This window comes from Capra hircus, chromosome 9 (assembly GCF_001704415.2).
Source record: "Capra hircus breed San Clemente chromosome 9, ASM170441v1, whole genome shotgun sequence".
In the NCBI taxonomy this organism is placed as follows: Eukaryota; Metazoa; Chordata; class Mammalia; order Artiodactyla; family Bovidae; genus Capra; species Capra hircus.
Window position 1 is genome coordinate 10132367 of NC_030816.1, and position 26794 is coordinate 10159160.

At 39.6% G+C, this 26794-nt stretch overlaps 1 protein-coding gene across 3 annotated transcripts in view; it reads right to left on the reverse strand.

The window, feature by feature from the left end:
- UBE3D (ubiquitin protein ligase E3D) overlaps nucleotides 1-26794 on the reverse strand; it is a 159730-nt gene that overhangs the window by 54339 nt on the left and 78597 nt on the right. For all 3 annotated transcript variants that reach the window (XM_018052926.1, XM_018052928.1, XM_018052927.1), the window contains one exon: nucleotides 11325-11463. In XM_018052926.1, coding sequence (XP_017908415.1) covers nucleotides 11325-11463 — 139 coding nt within the window. The remainder of the gene's footprint in view (nucleotides 1-11324; nucleotides 11464-26794) is intronic.

Genomic DNA, 26794 nt, shown 5'->3' on the forward strand with positions numbered 1-26794 from the left:
TTTATAAAGCCCCTGAGAGTCCTTGACAGTCTCCAAGAAGGCTGTCTTCATGCCAGTGACGACAGAGGAAAAGGCAGGATACTGCCAGTAACAGAGTCCAAGCATCTCCAGTGAGGGCAACTTTATGCTAAAATATATGTTCTCTGTGTATATAAAGATATATATATATAGAGAGAGACATGAACAAAAATTACCTTATCAGTACTGGTGATGCCCGGTGATTTTAATTCCGTTTACATTTTTTGGCATTTCCCAATTTCTTTTTTAATCATCAAGGTGATTATCTTTTTATAATCATTTAATAAAACATTACCTTAAAAGATACTAATAGCTATAATTTACCTAGATGTGAACATGGCATATGACAGACAAGGCCATTTATGCTGTGCGGTGTCTAAAGCAGACAAGAAGAAAGCGGTATAGAGTCAGAAACTTCTCTTTCTCTTCTTGGTAGCCCCTTTGTTGCGACTCATCTGTAAAGTTCTCAAGCCTCTGCCTACCCATTTGTTGGAGTCCTTGGAGACTGCATATGTCTAAAAAAAAGTTCCTAAGTTTAAACCACAACTTCAAACGTCCATACTAAACCAAATTTTTATGTGTTATTTTGTTTTCATCCTCTGATATAGATACTAAAACAGGTACTGAAAAAGTAGCTGGATGGTAATGTAAAATTATTAATTTCTGAACAGTTGAGAAGCTGAATAAAGTCGACCCTTGAACAATGTGGGGGTTAGTTTGTGTATAACTTACAGCTGGCCCTCTGAATCCACAGCTCCTCTCCCATCAGCGCATTTGACCAGCCTCAGACTGCATAGTCCTGTGGTATTTACCACTGAAATATACTGTGTATAAGAGAAATTGTGTGGATCAATCCCACATTTTTCAAGGGTCAACTGTATATGGTTTTTATATTATGGAAAGGGTGACATTTAAGTATCATTGGGTTTCTTAAAGTTAAAACCAAGCTACATGCAAGTAATATAATGAACTGAGAATTTCCTGCTCTGGAATAGTATAGGAGACCCTTGGTTAAGGTGCTTCATAACCTTCACCTTTCCCCGCTGAAGAGTGTATGATTTCAAACCCATCAAGAGCTGAGGAAACACCCTTGACCAAGCCTATCAGGTGGGAACACACACACTCTATTAAAAGCTAGTTTGTTTCTTCTCTTCTACATAATTTCATCGCCTTATGCAACCACATAGTATATACATAAAATTATAGTTTGATGAATTTCAACATATTTGCCAGGATCTACACAGCTCAGAATACTCCCATAGCTGAAGGCTGTGGTTCTCTAAAGGATGATATTAATAAAAGATACTGTTGCTGCCATATGGTAAAAATAAGATGTATGAGACCCAAGACCATTAAACGGGACCATTTGCTACTTTCTCTGATGTAACTGCCATGGGATAGAATACATAATAGCTTCAGAACCAGAAGACCTAGGTGTGAAACACAGCCCTGCATTTACATGCTGTCATGATCCTGCCTATCCTGCTTACCTTCTGCCTCCTTGATATGGGAGTTGTTGTGAGGATTTTAAAAAGGATAATGTCTGTGAAAATACTTGAAATCAATGGCAACCCACTCCAGTACTCTTGCCTAGAAAATTCCATGGATGGAGAGCCTGGTGGGCTACAGTCCATGGGTTCACAAAGAGTCAGACATGACTGAGTGACTTCATGATTGTAGAATATAGCAATTTATCTGAGGAAGAAAAAGAAGCCTCAATTCTGGAGAGCTAAACCCTTGAAAACCTCATTCACACAGATTAGATGGTCTGGAGCAGTGGGTGGAGCTGGAGTTAGAGGTCAGGTGCTAGAGTGAAGAGAAGGGGTTTCTTCAACTTGGCCCTCAAGGCCATGGAACATTCCTACCATCTCAGTTGGGTATTAGCTTTCAACAGACTTCCCTTGGGAATTCTCAGTGAGAGTCAACCCATCAGTTAGGAGAGAGGCAGTTTAGCCAGATGTGTGTGCTCAGTCTCTCAGTCATGTCTGACTCTTTGTGACCCCACGGACTGTAGCCTGCCAGGCTCCTCTCTCCATGGGACTTTCCAGGCAAGAATACTGGAGTGGGTTGCCATTTCCTCCTCCAAGGGATCTTCCCGACCCAAGGATTGAACCCACATCTCCTGCATTGGCAGGCAGGTTCTTTTATCACCAAATTACTTGGGAAGCTTCAGCCAGATGGCTCCCTCTATTACTGGGAGTCTTTGCCACATTACTGTCAATACCCAGCAGTGCTGAATAGAGTGGGCAGCAGGTGCAGACCCAGAAAGCAATGCTCAGCCAGGGGCCTGCTGGGGCTCTGGACTGGTCCTGTGTGCCCCGTCAGGTGCTGAAGGAACATCTTATTTCTGTCTTTCTGAGCAAGGTGGCCCTGATCAGGAGGAGAGCCACCTAGTCACTAAAGGGAGAGACATTGGCCTTATTACAACCCATTGCTAAATCTGCAGCACTGCTTCTTTCAGAGATAAACAAGGCTATGAAGCACATGTGAGTGCTGTGTGGGTCATGGTCATCCAAATCTTTCAAGATCGGGCAGGACACTGTTTCCTCATTTGTGTTTTCAGAACATTAATCCTATGAAATGCTCTGGACAGTCTTCCTGGTATCACATTTCAAAAATATTTACTACATTCTTCAGCTAGAAGGGTCATATTGCCCCTTATACACATGAAAAGGTCCTGAAAAATCTTGAAGTTTAAAAAAAAAATCTAACTTTATTTGACCAAACTTCTTTTAACATGCAACATTATCTGGCAGTCAAGAATGGGAGGTATGGGGGTCTACAGCCAGGCTTTGAACCATATGTTCTTCCATTAGCTGTATGAGCGTGGGCAAGTTAATCTCTCTGGCTCAGTTTCCGTGCCTGTGAAATGGGAATAATAATATATCTTCCTCATGGTATTTTTCATGAAAATGAAATGAGCTAAAAAGTACAGATCGCTGAGAACAGGGTCTAGAATACAGAAAGCACTGAATAAATATTAGCTATTATAATTTGCATGCTTATTATTTGATGATTAACTATCCATTTTCTATGACACTAACTTATAGCCTAAGCAACTTGTGTCCCATGGGACAGGGAAACAGACTAGGTAAAATCACTTGTAGCACAAAAAGTCTGGCAGAGGAATCAGAGTTTCAGTCTCCAATGTCAACTTCCCCTTCTTGTTTTTTATTTCTAAAAATAAGGTCATTGGACTAGTCGATCCTTCCAGCTACAGTAGTCCAAGATTCTAAAACAGAGACACAGAACCATTAAACCCAACGGCCCCTACCCAGTCCTGGATCCAACCTGGGTGCTCTATGATTCTACCTTCCAGAGACCTTGTTCAGATTTTAAGTTGCCATGGCAAGACTTCAGGTTAACGAACCAGTTGCAGCTCTGCAAGATGAACGTGGAAACTGCATTTTGTCACCTCCCCCCAGAGCTCTGAAACGCTCCGCAGGGAATCAAACTGACAGCAGTTACAGTGGCAGCAGCAGCTGCCACCTACCTGCTCCACAGTCGCTTCAGCCCCCTCAGCCTCGGTTTCTGCACCGAAGTATTGCTCCGATTTTCCCCCTCTTGTGGTCTCCAGGGCCCAGAAGGCGCCTGGACCTGTCCACTGGTCATCTACTCTGCTTATCTCAGATATTGCACGCTCCTCCTAAGGGCTGAACTTTTCTTCGCATCTTCCTCATTTGTACAGAGCTCCAGGCTGTAATTTCAGATACCCATCTGTGCTCAGTCTTGTTGACCTATCTCAAATTTGGACCTTACCTCTGGAGTTCACCCTGTCCCAGCAAGGGAAAAGCTGCTGCTTCTGCCCCAAGGGTGTCCTGTCCACACCTCTGCTTTCTCCTAGTTCAGTCTTTTGGAATTTTCTAGAATATCAGATGGCTACACCGCTTTGAATTTTACTTGTGAATCCATCCACCCACCTCTAGCAAGCCAACCAAAATTTATTGACTGTTTCCTACATGCAAGCAAACTTCTAAGTTCTGTTGATGGAATAATGAGCCAAAACATTCTCCCTGTTCCCATTCGACACGTATTTTAGTAGAGGAGAAAAGACAAGCAAACAAACTGAAAAAGCACACCAAACAGTGAAAAGGGCCATGAAGAAAATAAAACAAAGTGAGGTTATACAATGAAAGTGACGAGGAGATGGGAATTCAGTGGGCGGATGGGGTGGGGTTAGGTTGGGTCCCTTGTGGGAGGGGACAGATGAGCTCAGTTCAGTTCAGTCACTCAGTTGTGTCCGACTCTTTGCGAACCCATGGACTGCAGCATGTCAGGTTTCCCTGCTCATCACCAACTCCCAGAGTTCACTCAAACCCATGTCCATTGAGTCAGTGATGCCATCCAACCATCTCATCGTCCATCATCCCATTCTCCTCCCGCCTTCAACCTTTCCCAGCATCAGGGTCTTTTCCAGTGAGTCAGTTCTTCATATTAGCTGGCCAAGGGATTGGAGTTTCAGCTTCAGCATCAGTCCTTCCAATGAATATTAGGACCGATTTCCTTTAGGATGGACTGGTTGGATCTCCTTGCAGTCCAAGGGACTCTCAAGAGTCTTCTCCAACACCACACTTCAAAAGCATCAATTCTTTGGTGCTCAGCTTTCCTTATGGTCCAACTCTCACATCCATACATGACCACTGGAATAGCATAGCAGTGACTAGATGGACCTTTGTCAACAAAGTAATGTCTCTGCTTTTGAATATGCTGTCTAAGTGGATCATAGCTTTTCTTCCAAGGAGCCAGCATCTTTTAATTTCATGGGTGCAGTCACCATCTGCAGTGATTTTGGAGCCCCCCAAAATAAAGTCAGCCACTGTTTCCATTGTTTCCTCATCTATTTGCCTCATCTATTTGAAGTGATGGGACCGGATGTCACGTTCTTTGTTTTCTGAATGTTGAGTTTTAAGTCAACTTTTTCACTCTCCTCTTTACCTTTCATCAAGAGGCTCTTTAGTTCTTCACATTCTGCCATAAGAGTGTTGTCACCTGCAAATCTGAGGCTATTGATATTTTCCCCAGCAATCTCAATTCCAGCTTGTGCTTCATCCAGCCCGGCATTTTGCATGATGTACTCTGCATACAAGTTAAATAAGTAGGGTGACAAAATTCAGCCTTGACTTCTTTCTTTCCCGATTTTAAACCAGTCTGTTGTTCCATGTCCAGTTCTACCTGTTGCTTCTTCACCTGCATATAGATTTCTCAGGAGGCAGGTGAGGTGGTCTGATATTCCCATCTCTTGAAAAATTTCCGACAGTTTCTTGTGATCCACAGTCAAAGGCTTTAGCATAGTCAGTAGAGCAGAAGTAGATGTTTTTCTGGAACTCTCTTGCTTTTTCCATGATCCAGCAGATGTTGGCAATTTAATCTCTGGTTACTCTGCCTTTTCTTTGAACTTCTGGAAGTTCACGGTTCATGTACTGTTGAAGTCTGGCTTGGAGAACTCTGAGCATTACTTTGCTAGCATGTGAGATGAGTGCAATTGTATGGTAGTTTGAGCATTCTTTAGCATTGCTTTTCTTTGGGATTAGAATGAAAACTGACCTTTTCCAATCCTGTGGCCACTGCTGAGTTTCCCAAATTTGCTGGCATATTGAGTGCAGCACTTTCACAGCATCATCTTTTAGGACTTGAAATAGCTCAACTGGAATTCCATAACCTCCACCAGCTTTGTTCGTAGTGATATTTCCTAAGACTCACTGGACTTCTCATTCCAGGATGTGTGGCTCTAGGTCAATGATCACACCATCGTGATTATCTTGGTCATGAAGATCTATTTTGTATGGTTCTTCTGTGTATTCTTGCCACCTCTATCTTAATATCCTCTGCTTCTATTAGGTCCATAGCATTTCTCTCCTTTATTGTGCCCATCTTTGCACGAAGTGTTCCCTTGGTATCTCTAACTTTCTTGAAGAGATCCCTAGTCTTTCCCATTCTATTGTTTTCCTCTATTTCTTTGCATTGATCTCTGAGGAAGGCTTTCTTATCTCTCCTTGCTATTCTTTGGAACTCTGCATTCAAATGGGTATATCTTTCCTTTTCTCCTTTGTCTTTAGTTTCTCTTCTTTTCTCAGGTATTTGTAAGGCCTTCTCAGACAACCATTTTGCCTTTTTGCATTTCTTTTTTCTTTGGAATGGCCTTGATCACTGCCTCCTGTACAATGTCACGAACCTCTGTCCACAGTTCTTCAAGCACTCTATCAGATGTAATCTCTAGAATCTATTTGTCACTTCTACTGTATAATCGTAAGGGATTTGATTTAGGTCACACCTGAATGATCTGGTGGTTTTCCTTACTTTCTTCAATTTAACTCAATATTTGACTTAAATTGACTCGTTCTTTCAATTTATTGACTTTCTTCAATTTAAGTCAATATTTGACTTAATATTGACTTTCTTCAATTTAAGTCAATATTTGACTTAAATTGACTTGTTGCCAATATTTGGCAACAAGGAGTTCATGATCTGAGCCACACATGATCTGAGTCTGCTCCTGGTCTTGTTTTTGCTGACTATGTAGAGTTTCTTCATCTTTGGCTGCAAAGAATATAATCAATCTGATTTTGGTGTTGACCATCTGGTGATGTCTATGTGTAGAGTCTTCTCTTGTGCTGCTGGAAGAGGGTGTTTGCTGTGACCAGCGCATTCTCTTGGCAAAACTGTTAACCTTTGCCCTGCTTTGTTTTGTAATCCAAGGCCAAAGTTGCCTGTTACTCCAGATAGCTCTTGACTTCCTACTTTTGCATTCCAGTCCCCTATAATGAAAAGGACATCTTTTTTGGGTGTTAGTTCTAGAAGGTTCATAGGTCTTCATAGAACTGTTCAACTTCAGCTTCTTCAACATTACTGGTCGGGGCATAGACTTGGATTATTGTGATATTGAATGGTTTGCTTTGGAAATGAACAGAGATCATTCTGTCGTTTTTGAGACTGCATTCAACTACTGCATTTCGGACTCTTTTGTTGACCATGATGGCTACTCCATTTCTTCTAAGGGATTGTTGCTCACAGTCATAGATATAATGGTCACCTGAGTTAAATTCTCCCACTCCAATCCATTTTAGTTCACTGATTCCTTAAATGTCTATGTTCACTCTTGCCATCTCCTGTTTGACCACTTCCAATTTACCTTGATTCATGGACCTAATATTCTAGGTTCCTAAGCAATATTGCTCTTTACAGCATCGGACTTTACTTCCATCACCAGTCACATCCACAACTGGTTGTTGTTTCTGCTTTGGCTCCGTCTCTTTTTCTGGAGGTATTTCTCCACTGATTTCCAGTAGCATATTGGGTACCTACTGACCTAGGGAGGTCATCTTTCAGTGTTCTATCTTTTTGCCTTTTCTTACTGTTCATGGGGTTCTCAAGGCAAGAATACTGAAGTGGTTTGCCATTCCCTTCTCCAGTGGACCACATTTTGTGAGAACTCTCCACCATGACCCGTCTGTCTTGGGTGGCCATACACAGCATGGCTCATAGTTTCACTGAGTTAGACAAGGCTGTGGTCCATGTGATCAGTTTGGATAGTTTTCTGTGATTGTGGTTTTCATTCTGTCTGCCCTCTGACAAAGAAGGAAAAGAGGCTTATGGAAGCTTCCTGATGGGAGAGACTGACAGATGAAGTGAGATCTGAAAACCAAGGGGACCCAGCGTTGCAAAGGTCTAGTCCAGACTGTTCTCCTGCAAGCACAGAGAATAGCCAGTGCACAGACCCAGAGGCCAGGACCAGATCAGGAAAGGGAGTAGGAAATAAGGCCAGTGTGGCTAGAACAGAGCAAGAGGGAGTGAGTAGATGAGACCCAGGACAGATGTTGCCAGCCCATGGAGGTCTGGATTAAGGTCTGAATTTTGTTCTCATTGTGATAGGAATCAACTGTAAGCAAGGACTGACATGGTAAATCTATCCTTCTTCTTGGGGCATGTGTTCCCAAACAACTATAATATGTGCTTAGCAATACATCAGTGATTCTCAACCAAATCCTACATTCTGTTTGCTCACCATAATACCAGGGATATTAAGGTACTGGACCAGGGCTGAAGTGAAAATTATAACAAAACTACCCAATGATATCCCTGTAAGGCTGGGAATTACACTATAATTTAAGAACTTAAAAGTTAGAATTTCAGATACATTATTAGCTCTAATTAATAAGTCAGTCCTTCTGGGATTTGCTAGTGATAAGAGCTCAGGCAGCAATGCAGTCTGAATGAATAACATTTTTACAGAAAAAGCAGGATTGCTCACAGTAACTTACTCGGCCTGGAAAGTTAGAGAACTGAAAATGTAACGATGGTATCTTTAACAAGGGTCATCCTACTACTTTATAACTCTTGCCAACACAGGTCTCTAAGAAAAGTGTACTGAAGTGAGTTTCCAATTGAAAAGATAAACTCTCAATGCAGGCAACATTAGCAGCCCCGTTCCCTGTCATTGTAATAAATGATGAGGTAGGTGTTTCAAAGATGAAAAAGCAGAGCATCCCTTTCTAATCTTGACAGACATCCTACCCTGTTCACTGATCCTGTATCTTGGAGTGAAGACCTGCGTGGGGAAGTTGATTCCTGCAGTGTTCCTGGTGTGTCTTTCCAGGGGTAGCAGCAGGGACACCATCTCTTTAGCAGACACTGTTCATGAACCTGTGCCCAGCTTCTCTGTACCACTGAAACTGGGAAAGCGTGTGTGCCCCTGACAATCGTATTCGGCAAATGGCCTGAAATCAGTCACTAACGAGGGGGACAGTCAGTAATTAACATCCTGACGGCGAGAGCTCCCGTGATGAAAGGTGCCAGGAGCGAACGCTGATGGTACTTAGGGTGGGCTAGGCTTTTGTGCCTGTGTGTGTATGTGTGCTCAAGGTGAGATCCTCAAAGGGAGCTGGGTTTCCTCCATCTCCTGCAGAAGATATACAATTGGGCCTCCTCTCAAATCCCCCATGCCTGGCTTAGATTACTCTTTTACCTTTATTCTCTTTCAGACTTGTGTGGAGTATACTTTGTAATAAAACGATTCTCAATTTATATCACCCATGGATGACTGTTCTATCTCCCCAATAGGCTGTAAAATCCTTCAAGTCCGAGTCATCTCTTTTGCTCCCCACTCACCTGTCATATAAAAACAACCAACAGTGTAGGAGGGAGTGAAATAAAACATAATTGTCTTCCAGCCTCGCTCCCCAAAGATAACCACTATTAAGCTCCCTGCATCTCCCATAAAAGTTTGTGGGCAAACTTCTGTGTTATTCAGTGTTCAATCCAAGGAGCAAAACTTAGAAGAAATACGGATTGATACATACAATTTCAAATCAGTCCTGGTTCAGGGCAGTATATGTGCACGTGTGCTAAGTTGCTTCAGTCATGTCCGACTCTGTGACCCCATGGACTGTAGCCCACCAGGCTCCTCTGTCCATGGGATTCTCTATGCGAGAATATTGGTGTGGGTTGTCATTTTCTTCTCCAGGGGATCTTCCCAACCCAGGGATCGGACCCACATCTCTTAAGTCTCCTGCATTGGCAGGCGGATTCTTTACCACTAGCACCACCTGGGAAGCCCCGCAGGGAAGTATACTAATAAATAATTATAAATTAGTACAAATTAATTATAAATTAGTATATCAGTACATAAAAGGGGTGTAAATAAATTATACATAAATGAGTACATAATTAGGTCTTCCCTGGTGGCTCAGTCGGTAAAGAATTTGCCTGCAATGTGGGAAACCCCAGTTTGATCCCTGGGTCGGGAAGATCCCCTAGAGAAGGGAACAGGAACCCACTCCAGTATTCTTGCCTGGAGATTCCCACGGACAGATGAGCCTGGCTAGAGTCCATGGCTACAGTCCATGGGGTCACAAAGAGTCGAACACGACCGAGTGACTAACACTTCAAGGGGTGTAGTGGACATTCCAAGGTAGATGAGACCACTCCGTTATCACAGCACAAGCCTGGCAAGTCCAGCTCTGTCTCTAACATGCTGGCTGTTCTCTGGCCAACTGACTCCATCTCTCTATATCTCAGTTTCCTCTCCTACAAAATCGGAATCTGTTCTCTATGTTCCTTGAATCCAAAAACTTGGAATTAACGGTTGGGTAACGATAAATACAAACAGGTATCCCACAGCCAAAGTCTGAAATGTGTTATCAGGAAGACAATCACAAAGACAATCAATGTAACAGAATTCCAGGAGAATACAGTTGTAAATTATTATGGAACAGTTATTATTAACTAAATTCCTGAGCTGTAATTCACAGGAACATCCACATCTTGTTTTAACACAGAGATGCACCAAGTAATATCCTCTGATTCGGAAGTTACCTTAGGCCATCAGCGACTCTTCACAAGTAGAAACAACCACCCAGATTCACTCATTTCTCAGCAATGCATGTGGCCTGCTCACCAGCATTAGAGGGCTTGGGAATATTTTTCCATTGCTGAGAGTTAGAGATAAGCTCGATAACATTTGGTAGCTATAGGGTCACACCTGAAGGGACTAGTCAACATCTGAATTCTCATATGCCACCTTGGTGACAACTAGCTGCCTACCAGGGAGGGGTTCTTCCTCGTGGTCAGTCTACATGTGATGTTCTGTTTGACCACATCCAATACCAGGAGCACAGATAAATCTCAGAGGAGGGAAGGACTGGGGACAGAGGGAAAGAGAGTGGGTAGAACACGATCACTGCTAATCCTCCATTCAGCAACATGACTGCAAGCTAAAAGCAGACAACACTAATGATGGCTGAAAATCCTTGTTCTAGGGCTTCCCTGGGGGTGCAGAGGTTAAAGCGTCTGCCTGCAGTGTGGGAGACCTGGGTTCGATCCCTGGGTCGGGAAGATCCCCTGGAGAAGGAAATGGCAACCCTCTACAGTATTCTTGCCTGGAGAATCCCACGGACAGAGGAGCTTGGTGGGCTACAGTCCACGGGTCGCAAAGAGTCGGACATGACTGAGCGACTTCACTTTCATTTTCAGTTTCAGGGCAAAGCTAGGAAAAGGGAAGTAGCATTCCCAAGTGTCTTTGCTGAATGTTCTTGCCTTTTCTCTTGGAGGCAGGAAAGATGGAGATAAAGAGAACCAATCCTGGGGTTTGGGAGATATGGGTTAGGTCACTACTTGACAATCACCTTATCAGTTTTGAGGCTCCATTTGTCCATTTACTTAAAATGAGTCAGAGAAGGAAATACTTGCATTATGTTTAAAATCATGTGAAAATGTAGCTTTCCATGGGCTGCTCCTATGAAAGTCAGGATCCTTAAAACACAATGACAAGTCAAACTGAGAAATGACACCCTCAAGGAAGCACTCCTTACCTGGAAAGAATTCATACAGCGGAGGGAAGGAGGCAGTGTGGCATTACTCTTCGACAGTATCAACAGCAGCTCCAGGCAGGTTGTAGAGGGCAGGGTGAGGGAGTGTACGCTGATGTCATTCTCCCACAAGCTGGAGAGCCTGAAACACACAGATTTGTGCAACTTCATCATTCCATTTGGCCAGAAGTATTTCAAAAATCTGATATAAGGAGAAAACTTTCTGCTGTGGGAGAGAAAGAGCAATGTATAAGAAACAGAAATAAAACGGTTATACTAAAAATTCAGAGAAGATGTACAAGGCATTCTTATAGTGCTTCTGATATAAAACAAATGAATAAGGCAATTATTTTTCAGGTCAGCATCTCATACTCAAAGGTGAAGAGTCATAGGAAATGCAGTCTCATTTGTGAGGGATCTATGCAGGGGGTGCTAATAGATAACACACTGAATGCTTCCTTTGTTCTATGGCCTGTCTCACATGCAGTATCTTGTTCAACCCCCAGATGCTAAGACGTAGAACAATTGTTATCCCATCTTCCAGATGCAGAAATTTTTCCTGACCTGGATATGCCTTATGAAATATCTAGCTCTGCTTTTTTCAAACACTTAAAACATGACAGAATCCTTTTATTAAAAAAGCTTGTAAAAGCCCTGTTCGTAATGCAAACAAGAACAAAGCTGCTCTGCTGGAAGGGGAAAGGTCGGCAGGAGGCCTCACTTCATCTGCCACAGAGGCCCACGGAGCAGCTTTGCTACTCCCTGTGGAACCTACTCGAAATTCCTCCCACAGTGACATGAGGGAACTGAGGGCTAGAAAAGCAAAGAGACTTGTCTGAAATGAGGCAGATATTTAGAAAATGCTAAGGCTGGCTCTGGATCCTGGTTTCCTAACTTCAGAATCAGAAGGTGTTCTCTATGGTCCTTGAATCTGGGACCCCCATCTAGTGCTTAAGCAAAGGGAAAATCAGGAAAGCATTAGGAGAAACACAGCAACAACGGTGTGAGTCTCGCTCTTATCAACTCTTCTATTTACTCAAGTATTTCCTGCCTGAGCCCCTAACCAAAGTGTCTCTTACCACTGTCTTAATTTTTAAAGAGAAACATATATGTATATTAAATAAATATATTTCTCTTTACACACACACACACACACACACACACACACACACACACACACACTCTTTATGTATTGCCTTTCTCTAAACCTCTCTCTGTAATGGTACCTTTAACGAAATCAATGGTGAATTCTGGAAGTTGAAAGAGCATCCGTGGCTGAGGGCATACAGGGTTTAATGCTTTATGTGACAAGTCACAGCAGATGGTTTAGCTACATGGTCCACAGGTTATTAGGCTGATGCGTTGTTGATGTGTGGTGGGGAGTTAACTCTTCTCTGAAGCATCTGTCTACTAGCAGGACTGGAATATGACACTGTCCACTTTCCTAAAAAAATGGCTTAGTTTCAGCAAGCCGAGTGCCTTTTCTGTGTTTTAAAAATTACTATTTTATATTTAATGGCCTTGTTTCTTTCCACTTTTACTAATCATATAACATTCCCAATATTTCACGGGATATAAAAATCTTGCTGTCTCAGGTAAAAGCCCGATGTCATACTAGTGCAGTGGCTTGCAGCCAACCTCTCCTCCACCCTCCTTAGGCCCCACAGACCACACTGTTCCTTTTCATTCCCTGAACTGATTTATACTACACACCCCATGTCTTGCTCATACAGTCTTCTGAACCTGGAAGGTTGCTATCTTTCCTGGTGAACTTCTGTCCATCCTGCAAGATCCACTTAGGTATCACTTCCTTGGGGGGACGTCCTCCTTTTTCCCTCATGAGAATTAACTACTTGCTTCACTCCATACTTGTACCTATTACAACACTTCACCACCACCTTCCTTGCGTTCTTATCTGGGATGTGTCTACATCTTGGATTGATCCTAAATCAGACACGGAAACCACGGCCTGTGGATTTCTCTAATTCTGCAGCTAGTGTGGAAATAAAGATTAGTGTTGTTTTTCCTCAGACACACCCAGGTATTGACTTTTTGCTGGCTAAAAGCAATAGCAATTTTTCATTTTTATTGTATCTTCAATAAACAACTTAAGTTTTCAGAATCTATACCCCCTGGCCCATCACCCACAATAGGTCGTTACTAAAGCTATTTTTATCCTGAAATTTTTTTAAGTTTCTTGAAAGGGTCTTTGCTTTTTCTAAATTGGATCTCTTGCCTCAACAAGTAACTGCCTTGGAGCGGAAATGTCCCTTGGGGACTAATCTGCAACACTTAACCCGGCTCATCCTGTAAGGGTGTCCCAAGATGAAGGGAACACCACCACATGGACCGGGGCTGCTGTAGCTCAGAGTTAAGGCTTCTGCCAATCAGAGAACATCTTCACGCCACTTTCACTTTTCATCATTTTCCACTCCTCTTTTGCCAGTAATTATATTTGCAGGAGTAAAGGGAAATGGTGAATTACACAAATAAATTGTTTTAGAACAGAACAGAGTTAGCTTATGGTGAGAGCATGCTCTCTATATTTATGCTTAATTTGGACAGGTTTTAAGCCTTAGATTGCTTCTGAGTGCTGTCTCACCTGTGCCTACCCATTCAGAGGGCCAGGCACTCTCTTGTTGGCTGTCTCTAACCTATGCTGCTGCTGCTAAGTCGCTCAGTCGTGTCTGACTCTGTGCGACCCCACAGACGGCAGCCCACTAGGCTCCTCTGTCTCTGGGATTCTCCAGGCAAAAATACTGGAGTGGGTTGCCATTTCCTTCTCCAATGCATGAAAGTGAAAAGCGAAAGTGAAGTCGCTCAGTCGTGCCCGACCCTTAGCAACCCCATGGACTACAGCCTACCAGGCTCCTCCGTCCATGGGATTTTCCAGGCAAGAGTACTGGAGTGGGGTGCCATTGCCTTCTCCGGTCTCTAACCTATAGCAGCCCTGAAAGGCAGACCAATTAAAGTTGAGGAAACCAAAGGTCAGAGAGTTTACGTGATGGTCCAACGTCACACAGCTAGTGGGTGATGGGACCAGGATTCACTCATGCAGGCCTGAGTTCAGAGCCTGCTCTCTCCCCGCTTGTTACACTGAGGACACCATAAGCATTGTATCCTCTCTAAGAAAATCAGGAGTAGGATCAACGCCTGTTTCTTTTGTATGTGAACTCTTTAGTTGTAAAATATACAGTTAAAAGCAACATCATTTTTCTGTAGGAAGCTAGTTTATCATTCTTAAGCTGCTGCTTTATTATACATATATTCTAAAACATAAGAAAAGTGGTAAGATGGGCACAGGGAAAATAGCTGTACCCCATGGTAAGTGAAAAGAGTTCTACGGTGAGAAAAAAGAAATTAAGAGGTAACACAATAAATATAAGTGGTTATTTCCATGAGAGGAATATAATAATCTGTGTTTTACATTTTCTTCTTTCTTATTTTCCAAGTGTTATTTTTTATAATCAGAAACAAGTTATGTTATGATGTTGATGTGATCTGTGGTACAGGAAAAAGATATGTATTAATGCTGTTAAGGTGTCAACATACTGACAGATGGCTATGCTGTGATCTATCAAAGAGGACACTCAAACAGAAAACAAAATACATTAGTACTACCTCGTTACCCACCAGCACGTGACCTTGGACAAGCCAAGTTTCCTCATGAGATCTTAGAGTTTACACATAATCTATCCAATGTATCCAGTCATCAAAATTTACACAAAAGGACACATTCAATTTCAGAAATGATATTCATAGTGGAAAAAGACAGTAAGTTATACATGTTGTTAGGTTGATGCAAAACACAGAACCAAAGATCAAATTGCCAACATTTGTTGGAACACAGAAAAAGCAAAAGAATTCCAGAAAAACGTCTACTTCTGTTTCATTGACTATGCTAAAGCCTTTGATTGTATGGATCATAACAAACTGTGGAAACTTCTTCATGAGATGGGAGTACCAGATTACCTTCCTTCTTTCTGAGAAATCTGTATGCAGGACAAGAAGCAACAGTTAGAACTGGACATGGAACAACAGACTGGTTCCAAATTGGTAAAGGAGAACGTCAAGGCTATACGCTGTCACCCTGCTTATTTAAATTATATGCAGAGTACAACATGCAAAATGCTGTACTGGATGAAGCACAAGCTGGAATCAAGACTGACGGAAGAAATATCAACAACCTCAGATATGCAGATAACATCACCCTTATGGCAGAAAGCAAAGAGGAACTAAAGAGCCTCTTGAAGAAAGTGAAAGAGGAGCATGAAAAAGCTGGCTTAAAACTCAACATTCAAGAAATGAAGATCATGCATCCAGTCCCATCACTTCATGGCAAATAGATGGGGAAACAATGGAAACAGTGAGAGACTTTATTTTTGGGGGCTCCAAAATCACTGCAGATGGTGATTGCAGCCATGAAATTAAAAGAGGCTGGCTCCTTGGAAGAAAAGCTATGACAAACATAGACAGCATATTGAAAAGCAGAGACATTACTTTGCTGACAAAGGTCCATCTAGTCAAAGCTATGGTTTTTCTAGCAGTCATGTATGGATGTAATGGTAACCCACTCCAGTGTTCTTGCCTGGAGAGTCCCATGGATGGGGGAGCCTGGTGGGCTACAGTCCATGAGGCTGCAAAGAGTTGGACACGACTGAGCCACTAAACAACAACAATCATGTATGGATGTGAGAGTTGGACCATAAAGATGGCTGAGCATGAAAGGACTGATGCTGTTGAACTGTGGTGCTGGAGAAGACTTTTGCGAGTCCCTTGGACTACAAGGAGATCAAACCAGTCAAGTCTAAAGGAAATCAATTCTGAATATTCATAGGAGGGACTGATGCTCAACCTAAAGCTCCAATACTTTGGCCACCTGATGGGAAGAGCTGACTCATTAGAAAAAAGAGGCTGATGCTGGGAAAGACTGAAGGCAGGAGGACAAGGGGACAACAGAGGATGAGATGGTTAGATGGCATCACTGACTCAACAGACACAAGTTTGAGTAAGCTCTGGGAGATGCTGAAGGACAGGGAAGCCTGGCGTGTTGCAGTCTGGACATGAAGACCTGGACATGGCTAAACGACTGAATACCAACAGAAAGTCAGTGTGGTTTTGTATTGTTGAATTTTGCCATTTGATATTGGAATACATTCTTAAATAAATGTGGCTATGTTATACATCATTTTAATGAATATTTCTTGCTTTATGCTTTTTTGCTAATGGCATTGTTTGCCATTGTTTATTTTATATTTATTTTAGACTATAGAAATGGTGTTAGACAAAAAGCAGATATGAGTGATTTTTTTAAAATCCAGTTCAAAATGGGTCATAAAGCAGCAGAGACAACTCGCAACATCAACAATACATTTGGCCCATGAACTGCTAATGAACATGCAGTGCAGCAGTGGTTCAAGAAGTTTTGCAAAGGAAATGGGAGCCTTGAAGATAAGAAGTACAGTGACCAGTCATTGGGAGTTGACAACGACCACTTGAGAGCTATCACTGAAGCTGATCCTCTTACAAATACACGAGAAGTTGCCGAAAAACTCGACGTTGATCATTCTATGGTTGTTTAGCATTTGAAACAAATTGGACAGGTGGAAAAGCTTGATAAGTAGGTGCCTCATGAGCTGACTGCAAATCAAAAAAAAAGTTTTTAAGTATCGTCTTCTCTTATCCTATGCAATAATAACAAACCATTTCTCAATCAGATCGTGAGATGTGGAGAAAAGTGGATTTTATACAACAACCAGCGATGACCAGCTCAGTGACTGGACCAAGAAGAAGCTCCAAATCACTTTCCAAAGCCAAACTTGCACCGAGAAAAGGTCACGGCCACTGGTGGTCTGCTGCCTGTCTGATCCACTACAGCTTTCTGAATCCTGCCAAAACCATTACATCTGAAAAGTATGGTCCACAGATCGATGAGATGCGTCAAAAACTGCAATGTCTGCAGCTGTCATTGATCAAGAATGGGACCAATTCTTCTGCATGACGATACTTGACCTCAGGTTGCACAATCAACACTTCAAAGGTTAAATGAATTGGGCTATGAAGTTTTGCCTCATCTGCCATATTCACCTGACTTCTTGCGAACTGACTACTACTTCCTTCAGGCAACTCAACAACTTTTTGCAGAGAAAATGCTTCCACAACCAGGAGGCAAAAGAAACGCTTTCCTAGAGTTTGCTGAATCCTGAAGCATGAATTTTTATGCTATAAAAATAAACTTATTTCTCAATGGCAAAAATGTGTTGACTGTAATGGTTCCTATTTTGATTAATAAAGATGTGTTTGAGGCAAGTTACAATGATTTGAAATTCACAGTCAGAAACCTCAAATACTTTTGTACCAACCTCATAGTTATTCATGTTTCTACACAATTACAAATATTTGTGTGGTATGTAAATCCAAAATTTACCTTTTGAGTCTAATCTTAAATTATTCTGTGATTCAACAATTTTTATCCCTACTGAAGCTCAGAAAGGTGAAGAATGTTGTCCTGATCACACAGTCAGTGATGGAAAAGAAACTCAAGCATGTTTCTCTGTCTAAATCTCATTCTTCTTTTATATCTTAAACAAGTCAAAAGCAACTAGGTTTTTAAAAAAATTCTACACACACACACAAATCCAAAGGCATATAACAGGATAAATTTTAGATATCTTAGAACATGTCATTTTTTAATAATTTCAACGGTCTTATTTTTTAAATCAGACAATCCAGCTGGAACTAATATGGCTCAAATTCCTAATATTCATCCTGTCCTTCTCCTCCTACCTCCACTCTGCATTATACACTTTATTGGCCCAGGACTTATTTTTTTAATGTTAAAATTTACATATTTTCTTTATAATTTTAATTGTATAAAGTATTCCTTTAATCACATGAAACATTACATCCATGGATAAAGAGAGAAAGTACTACATGAAAAATGAAAATAGTTGTTTTGGAAAGTTAGAACTACAGGTAACTTTTCTCCAAAACTTGAGTTAATGTTTTCATTTTTTTTTTTTTTTAATTTAGGAAGAAAAGAGAGCAAGAAGGAAAGAGGAAGAAAATTCAGTTTGTCTTAAACCAACTATCAAACTCATTATGTGTTATTTAGAGTATGCATTGATTAAGCCAAAGGTGATACTTGAGCTCAAATAGCAATACAAATTCTCTTAATGATAGCAACATTTAAGAAACAGGATTATAATAATCCAGAATTATTTCTGGTATTTCCTACAAAGATATCATAGACCTCAATCACGTTAGACCTATAAAATCAACAAGATACTTCTTGTGATTTTTAAAGTACTGGGAGAGAACGAGTTTTCCTAGGAGACCAGAGCTGTCAACCAGGTGACCTTAGTCTAAGAGATCAAATGCAAGCAGAGGACACACCATCCTTATTTCCAAACTTTTGCCTTGCCAAAATTCCCTAGAGAAGCAACGGTGGCCTATCTATTTTTAAAGAGGCAATGAGAAGGGAGAAAAAAGTCACCTCTAATAAAAATGGTGAAATTGAGACTGAATCAGACACCAATCAATATTAAGGAAAGAACCTGAGAAAATAGAAAGGTGATATATAGTCTTCTAGGAAACATAGGTCATTTAATGTAACAAAGGCAAAAACGACAAAATAGAGATGATATAGTGGAAACAGTGTCAGACTTTATTTTGGGGGCTCCAAAATCACTGCAGATAGTGATTGCAGCCATGAAATTAAAAGACCCTTATTCCTTGGAAGGAAAGTTATGACGAACCTAGATGGCATATTGAAAAGCAGAGTTATTACTTTGCCAACAAAGGTCTGTCTAGTCAAAGGTATGGGTTTTCTAGTGGTCATGTATGGATGTGAGAGTTGGACTGTGAAGAAAGCTGAGCACCAAAGAATTGATGCTTTTGAACTGTGCTGTTGGAGAAGACTCTTGTGAGTCTCTTGGACTGCAAGGAGATCCAACCAGTCCATCCTAAAGGAGATCAGTCCTAGGTGTTCATTGGAAGGAATGATGCTGAAGCTGAAACTCCAATACTTTGGCTACCTCCTGCAAAGAGTTGACTCATTAGAAAAGACCCTGATGCTGGGAGGGATTGGGGGCAGGAGGAGAAGGGGACGACAGAGGATGAGATGGCTGGATGGCATCACCGACTCGATGGACATGAGTTTGAGTGAGATCCAGGAGTTGGTGATGGACAGGGAGGCCTGGCGTGCTGTGATTCATGGGGTGGCAAAGAGTCAGACACAACTGAGCGGCTGAACTGAACTGAACACCTCTACCAAAAATTACAATTATCTCAAGAGCCCAACATACTGTATGGTATAAAAGAGCTCAACTTGAAAATATTTAAACTCATTTTTCTCATATTTTAGTAGTTGATTTGGACACTTCAGTCCTAAAAAAGATTTTAAAACAGACAATTAATGAAGTTGAAATATAATATTGTTTATATCTGTAGATTCTTAAAGTTCAATTTCAAAGCTATAACAGTGATAGTCTCATTAATTTAAGCACTCAAGATATTAAATCAGGCAAATGATCAAAACTTGGTGCTAGAATCATCAAAAAAATGCTACCATTTAAAACATGATTTGAACAAAAAATAAAAAATTTAAAAATTCTTATATATTATCAAGAACACAAAATTCTGAAACAATGAAATATGCTGGCATATTTATGATAAGTCATATTAAACTCCACCATATTTAAATATTTTAAAAGTACTAATTTCTAAAAATAGAAACTGAAAAATGCACATACCAACAACTGCTTACAAATTTTAAAATAAGTTTCATTAAGTAATGAACAGTATTTCTTTGAAATTACAGTGTTTTCTTCAAAAATCACAGGAAAAAAATGAGCTTTTAAAAGTCACAAATGTCAACACAATTCTTCAATTTTCTTTTAATTAAAGGGCTCCAGAGAGAAGAGGTTTTGGTACACAATTCCTAAAAGCTATGGCTTTCAAACTTTGCTCCTAAGACCTACAACCTTGTCAAGAGAGAGATACAGACTTCTTACATGTGGAGAAATGGTCCTGCTTAAACAAGATACCAACAAAGCAATCTCAAAATTAAGTGTATTAATTCATGTCAAGAGATTTTGCTTTTTTATAAATGCCTGGAATACTGCAAGATACCAGTTGTTGAGAACACAGAACTGGCTTTATCCTTATCACTGAAGAAGAGAACTGACTCTATAAACATGCCTGCCAGAAATGTCATAATTAAAAGTAATATCATTAAAGATGTCTTAATTTGAAGAAGTTCATCTAAAGAGGCCAGCTCTTCCTTCTGTTTTTATTTTTTTTAAACTTTCTGTTGTAGAAAATGTCAAGTATACAAAAGGATATCTGGAAGAAAACAAATTAAAAAATCTTATGCCATACTCAAAATTAAAGTCAAGATATACTAACGGCATAGGAGTAAAAAACAAATCAATAAAAAAGAATCTTTCCAGAAAAATCTAAAGAAATTAAACCAAACTCATAAACCATAGGGATTTATATTTTTTAAAGTGGTATTGTTAATGAACAAAAAAAATCTTTAAAAGTTAACAGGCAGAAGGCTTAAACGGTTGTGATAGAACCCTATTATATATTTATAAAAGGAGAACAAAAAATGCAAACTCATTTTTTTAAATGCTTCCAAGTAGTGATTTCTAAACCATTTAAAGTCACAGGTCTACATAATATGATTAAAACTACGGACTCTCTTTCTACAACAGTGTTCACTTATACAAAGAGAACATTGCATAGAATTTTGAATGTTTCTCAGACCACCTAATTCCCCAAGACCAATGACCTCCTTTCATAATCACGAAATCATACAACACATGATGACCTTTTTTTTTTTTTTTTTCCTGGCTTCTTTCACTTAGCATGTTTTTAAGATTCATGGACCTGAGACTAAGAATCACCATTTTTTTAGGTTAAAGTCTGATTTCTAATTTACCATTTTTGATAAAATACTTTAAAAGTTTCACTTGAAGTAATTACATATCATAATATTTGTGTTAGCATATCTTAATGAGTATAACCATTTAGAAAAAAATTTTAATAGCAATACAAATATATGGTGAATATAAAAATATTGCCATCCTCTGAACAAATTTATATTATAATGAGAAATTATTTGTGAATGTTAAAATGAGGGAAGATTGCATTTTTAAGCCTAGAAAGTAGAAAGATAGCAATACAATGTTTCTTACCAGTCAAACCAAAAAAGCTTATATTTAATTCATTTTAAAATAACAAAAATATTTCATTTATAACTAAAGTATTTTTTATTATAGTTTTTAATTTAATTTTTATTTTCTATTGGGGTATAGTTTATTTATAATGTATTAGTTTCAGGTGTACAGCAAAGTGGTTCAATTATACATATACATATATTCATTGTTTTTCAAATTCTCTTCCTACTTAGATTATTATAGAATATTGAGTAGAGTGCCCTGGGCTACACAGTAGGTCCTTGTTGATTATCTGTTTCAAACTGTAGTTTGTTAATGTTAAATTCAAACTCATATTTATCCCCCCTACCCCACACCTTTCCCCTTTGGTGACCATAAGTTGTTTTCAAAGTCTGTGAATCTGTTTTTATTTTGTAAATAAATTCATTTCTATCATCTTTTTAGATTCCATATACATGTGATATTATACGATGTGTCTTTCTCTGACTTCGCTTAGTATAATCTCTAAGTCCATCCATTTTGCTGCAAATAGCATATTTCCTTATTTTTTATGTCTGAGTAATATTCCATTGTATTAATACATATGTATCACACCTTCTCTATCCAATTTCCTGTCAATGGCCATGTAGATTGCTTCCATGTCAGTGTTGCAATGAACACTGGGGTGCATGTATCCTTTCAAATTAAGGTCTTCTCTGGATATATGCCCAGAAGTAGGATGGCTGGGTCATAAAGTAGTTCTATTTCTAGTTTTTTAAGGAACCTCCATGCTGTTCTCCATAACCGCTGTACCGATTTTCATTCCCATCAGCAGAGTAGTAGGGCTCCCTCTTCTCCACACCGTTCTCAGCATTTATTGCTTGCAGACTTTTTGATGATGGTCATTTGACTGGTGTGAGGTGATACTTCCTTGTAGTTTTGATTTACCTTTCTCTAATAATGAGCACTGGGAAAGACCCTGATGCTGGGAAAGACTAAAGGCAGGAGGAGAAGGGGACGACAGAGGATGAGATGGGTGGATGGCATCACTGACTCAATGGACATGAGTTTGAGCAAACTCCGGGAGTTTGTGATGGACAGGGAAGCCTGGCGTGCTGCAGTCCATGGGGTTGCAAAGTTGGACATGACTGAGTGACTGAACTGAAGTGACTGATGAGCAGTGCTGAACATCTTTTCATGTGCTTTTTGACCATCTGTATGTCTTCTCTGGAGAAGTGGCTATTTAGATCTTCAGCCCATTGTTTGATTGGGTTGTTTTTTGGATATTGAGCTGCATGAGCTCTTGTACATTTTGAAGGTATTATAATCCCTTGTCAATTGCTTTGTTTGCAAACATTTTCTCTCATTTTGTGGGTCATCTTTTCATTTTGTTTATGGCTTCCTTTATTGTGCAAAAGCTTTTAGGTTTAATTAGGTCCCATTTGTTTATTGTTGGGTTTTTTGGTTAAGTTATTGATAGAAACATTCAAAACCTATAAACTTGCTTTAGTTAGTGAAAGAAACATTTATTTCAGTGGAAGTATACTTCTGATACCTAAGTTCATCTCCTATTAACATCCCAGGCATCATCTTCAATTCTGCTTTCTAATATTTATAACACCGAGTTTTAGAAACTAGCAAAAATAAGTCACTACTTCAAAATATGAAACCCTCCAAAATCAGGACCTGACATGGTTTACACTGACATGGAAAGATAGTCACAATATTTTCACAAGTTAAAACACACACACGTACACACACACACAGTAAAATAAAGAAAAATTCATATAGTTGAAATTAATTTCTGTAAAATAAAATCTTTTAACCATATCTTTTTGTGTATATATACATAAAGAGATGTATACAAGGAAGAGTGCCAAAAATGTTATTAGTTTCCTATGCAGACTGAAATTATAATTCTGCTTGCTTTTTTAAACTGTATTTTCCTGTATTGTTTTAAATGTTTACAATGAAAATGACTATTTTGATGATCCTATAAAAAGTTAAAGCTATTTTCACTTTGAAAATATATGAAACTTATCTTTGAATGTTTACAATAGGTATTAGCATTATATGAAGTAAGATTAGTTTTTAATGCAAAAAATCAATCAAATCATCTTATAAGTACTTTAAATCTTTAAAAATTTACTGAAACTAACTTAATCAGTGGTCTTTTCCACGAAAAAAAAGGACTTGAGATGGTAAATTTCGAATCCAAGATGTTCGTCATTGTCAGCGTCACTCAAGTTATTCTAGATATAAAAAATTGTGATGTTTACAAACTGACATATTTGGTGGTTGCTGTTAATAGCACTTTGTTTAGATAACAACAACAACAACAAAAAACAAGTGATACTACTTGAGGTGACCTGAATAGATATATTATTAGGAGACAATAAACAGATGTTAATAAAACTAGGGAGACTTCTTTTAAGTGCCACAGGAAAAAAGGCTGCATGCAAGGAACATAAGGCAAAATTATTTCAGGTAATTCCCATGAAGTCAGAATAAGGTAAAAGTCTGTATTATTTGCTTTTGTACTTTGCCAAAATAAACAAGGGAGTGTAGTTTCTTTGGAAAGTCGGTGTTTAACCCACCATCCATTCGTCTTTTAGTTACTTCCAATAAAATTATATTAACAGCCAATCTGCCTGGTGCTATGATCCCATTAGGCCATGTAACCAAAGTAGAGCCAGCCTAAGTCTAATCACACCAAACAGCTGTTTTAACAGTTGGATTTCTCCAAAATTAAAATAGTCTATTCCTGACAGTGCCTAGCAACTCAACTGTTACAACAGCTGCTCAAATTGAAGAGTTAAAACCAAGTGTACATACAGTCTTCTTCCCATTTGCAACTGCTTTGAGATTCTTCCAGAATAGAAGTTTCTAAACTGAAGTTGATTTTGACATTTCCCCAACCTGTTTAAAGTTTTATGCTTGCACTGTATCTACCTTTGGCCTTCAGCCACCATTCCTGCCATCGGCATCTCTCTCAGTGTTTGCCCTCTGTCCCCTCTGTGCTCTGCATCATAATTGCCAGCTGGTAGTTTGGTGCTTTCCTCATTAGAAATATTATCTGTGTGCTTCACACCCTTATTCTTCTCTGCACTGTCTCAGAATCAGAGGTGGAAACTCAGAAGTTCCCAGATTCCACTAAGTGAAATACTACTTCCAATGACTTACATTGGTATTCTTAAGGTTAATTGTTGAGGTAAGACCCTTAAGAAACAATCCACAAATGCTCACTGGCAAGAAGTTCTCATTTTTTTATCTCATATGTCTTTAAAACTCCGCATTTGTCGCCATGATTTCACTTAGACGTGTCTGTTTGTCCAATTCTTTATTCTCACCCTGTAACACTGAAACCTATTCACCAACAATCATTATCAACAATTAGTTTTATCTGTCGATCCATCTCTCAACTTCACCTTTTTATCCACACATTCATCCATTTATCCACTCACCTTCTCCTCTTAAAATTTCTGCCAGCTGGGCTGAACACACCCAAGCTAAACTGACTGTGCTAAGTTCTTAAAGGCTGCAGAAGATCTTGTCCCTGATTTTGTTAATATTTGCTCTCTACCCTCACAAGGTCCTTACTCCCCATAATTGTACCGCATCACAGATAATTTAAAATCTTAACTCTCAGGGTCTAAAAATAGATTCACTGCAGGACCCAGACTCATCAAACCAGAACATACCTACAAAGAAGCTGAACATGTTTTTAAGACTGCAAAATTTTTCCTGCGGCAGCTTCAGCTCTTCTGCTGGGTTATGTACAGAGCGATTTGGGCACATTAATCTTACAGTCTCCTTTTCATGGCCCTCTTCTCAGCAGAAGAGGGAAGTCAAAGACTTCAACATGTACAGAAGCCATAAGTGAAAAAGTGCCCACAGACCTTGTATCAGGTGATACTGTCCTGGGGCAACTCAACTCCAACGAGGCACCAGAGTGCTCTGGGAAACAGGACTCTCGGGCTGAAAGTCCTTTCAGTAAGTCATGCACACCCTAAATTACCAGCATAATAGAGTTAAATTTTTGTTTTAATTAAAGGAGGCCTTGAAACGCTGGCTCTGATGTCATTACCCCCTTCCTATCATATCAGTGCTGAAGACACTGGCCCCAGAGTTTCTGTACTTTATTTTTGAATCAGTCTGCAGAACAGGATTCATTCTCCCAACTCACAGTATTGTTAGGAGCAGTTTTGCTTTCCAGGGCTAAACATAGAAAAGTTTTCATTTTTCATAAGAGCTTAGATAAATAACCCTAAATCCCAAAGGGCCTCGTTAAAGCAGCCTCATAAAAGTTTTACACTTGCATATGAGTTTGAGGGGGGAAAAAACCTGTCTACCTAGCGGTTTGAGCTCCTGCTGACTTCTCTAGCCTTGGGGAAGTTATTGTTGAAATTCATATGTCTTGCTATTTCAGATGATTTAAAGCAGTCTATTACGATAAATCACCATGAAATACACCAAATGAAAGACACTGTTCAAACAAAAATCTCAATTTTAAATACATAAAATACACACAATGCACTCATCCATGTATTTAAATAGCATTAGGGTTCTGGTACGGTACTCATCTAACCACATATTTTATCCTCAGAGCCTATGATGCAAAAACACATTTTGTATGAGGTGATCTATTTTCCCTTTTTCTTTAGGAGGTCATCTCAACACATTCTGACTCTACCCTGGAGAATTAAAATCTAGGCAAGAAAGTTCCTATCAAACTGGAAAATAAATCAGTTGGAATAACAAGAACATAAGCAGTGGGCAATGTTAACATTTTATCACCTCCCTTCCAAGACCTAGAATGATCAAGACTGACATGGGATATATTTAAAAGGTGAGAGAATGATTGGAAACAGAACAGAATCTCATATGTTCAAACAATGAAACACCAGAAATGGCTGTTTAGTAATGCCCTGGCACCTAGCTCAGCTCATCATCCTGCAACATGGTAAATGCTTAAGAAATATTTGCTAAACCAATTTTTAAAAATCATTTTTTGCCATTTTTATTCCATCATAGGACTATCCTCACTAGTACTGACACTTCTCAGACCTTGGAATCAGTGATCAAGAATTTCAGCCTAACTCTAAATGTTTGTAAGATTTCAACAACAGAACCTCAAAATTAGAAACCTGAGAAGAATTAAACCCCCCTGCAATATTCCTAACATGTGACTGTAGGGTCTGGGCTTGAATATCTCCCCAATTCTTTAAATTGAGTGAAATCTATGCTTAACAACCAGAGCCCTTTAGTAAATATCTAACTCTTTCTCCTGATTTTTCTCTAAGCTAAACA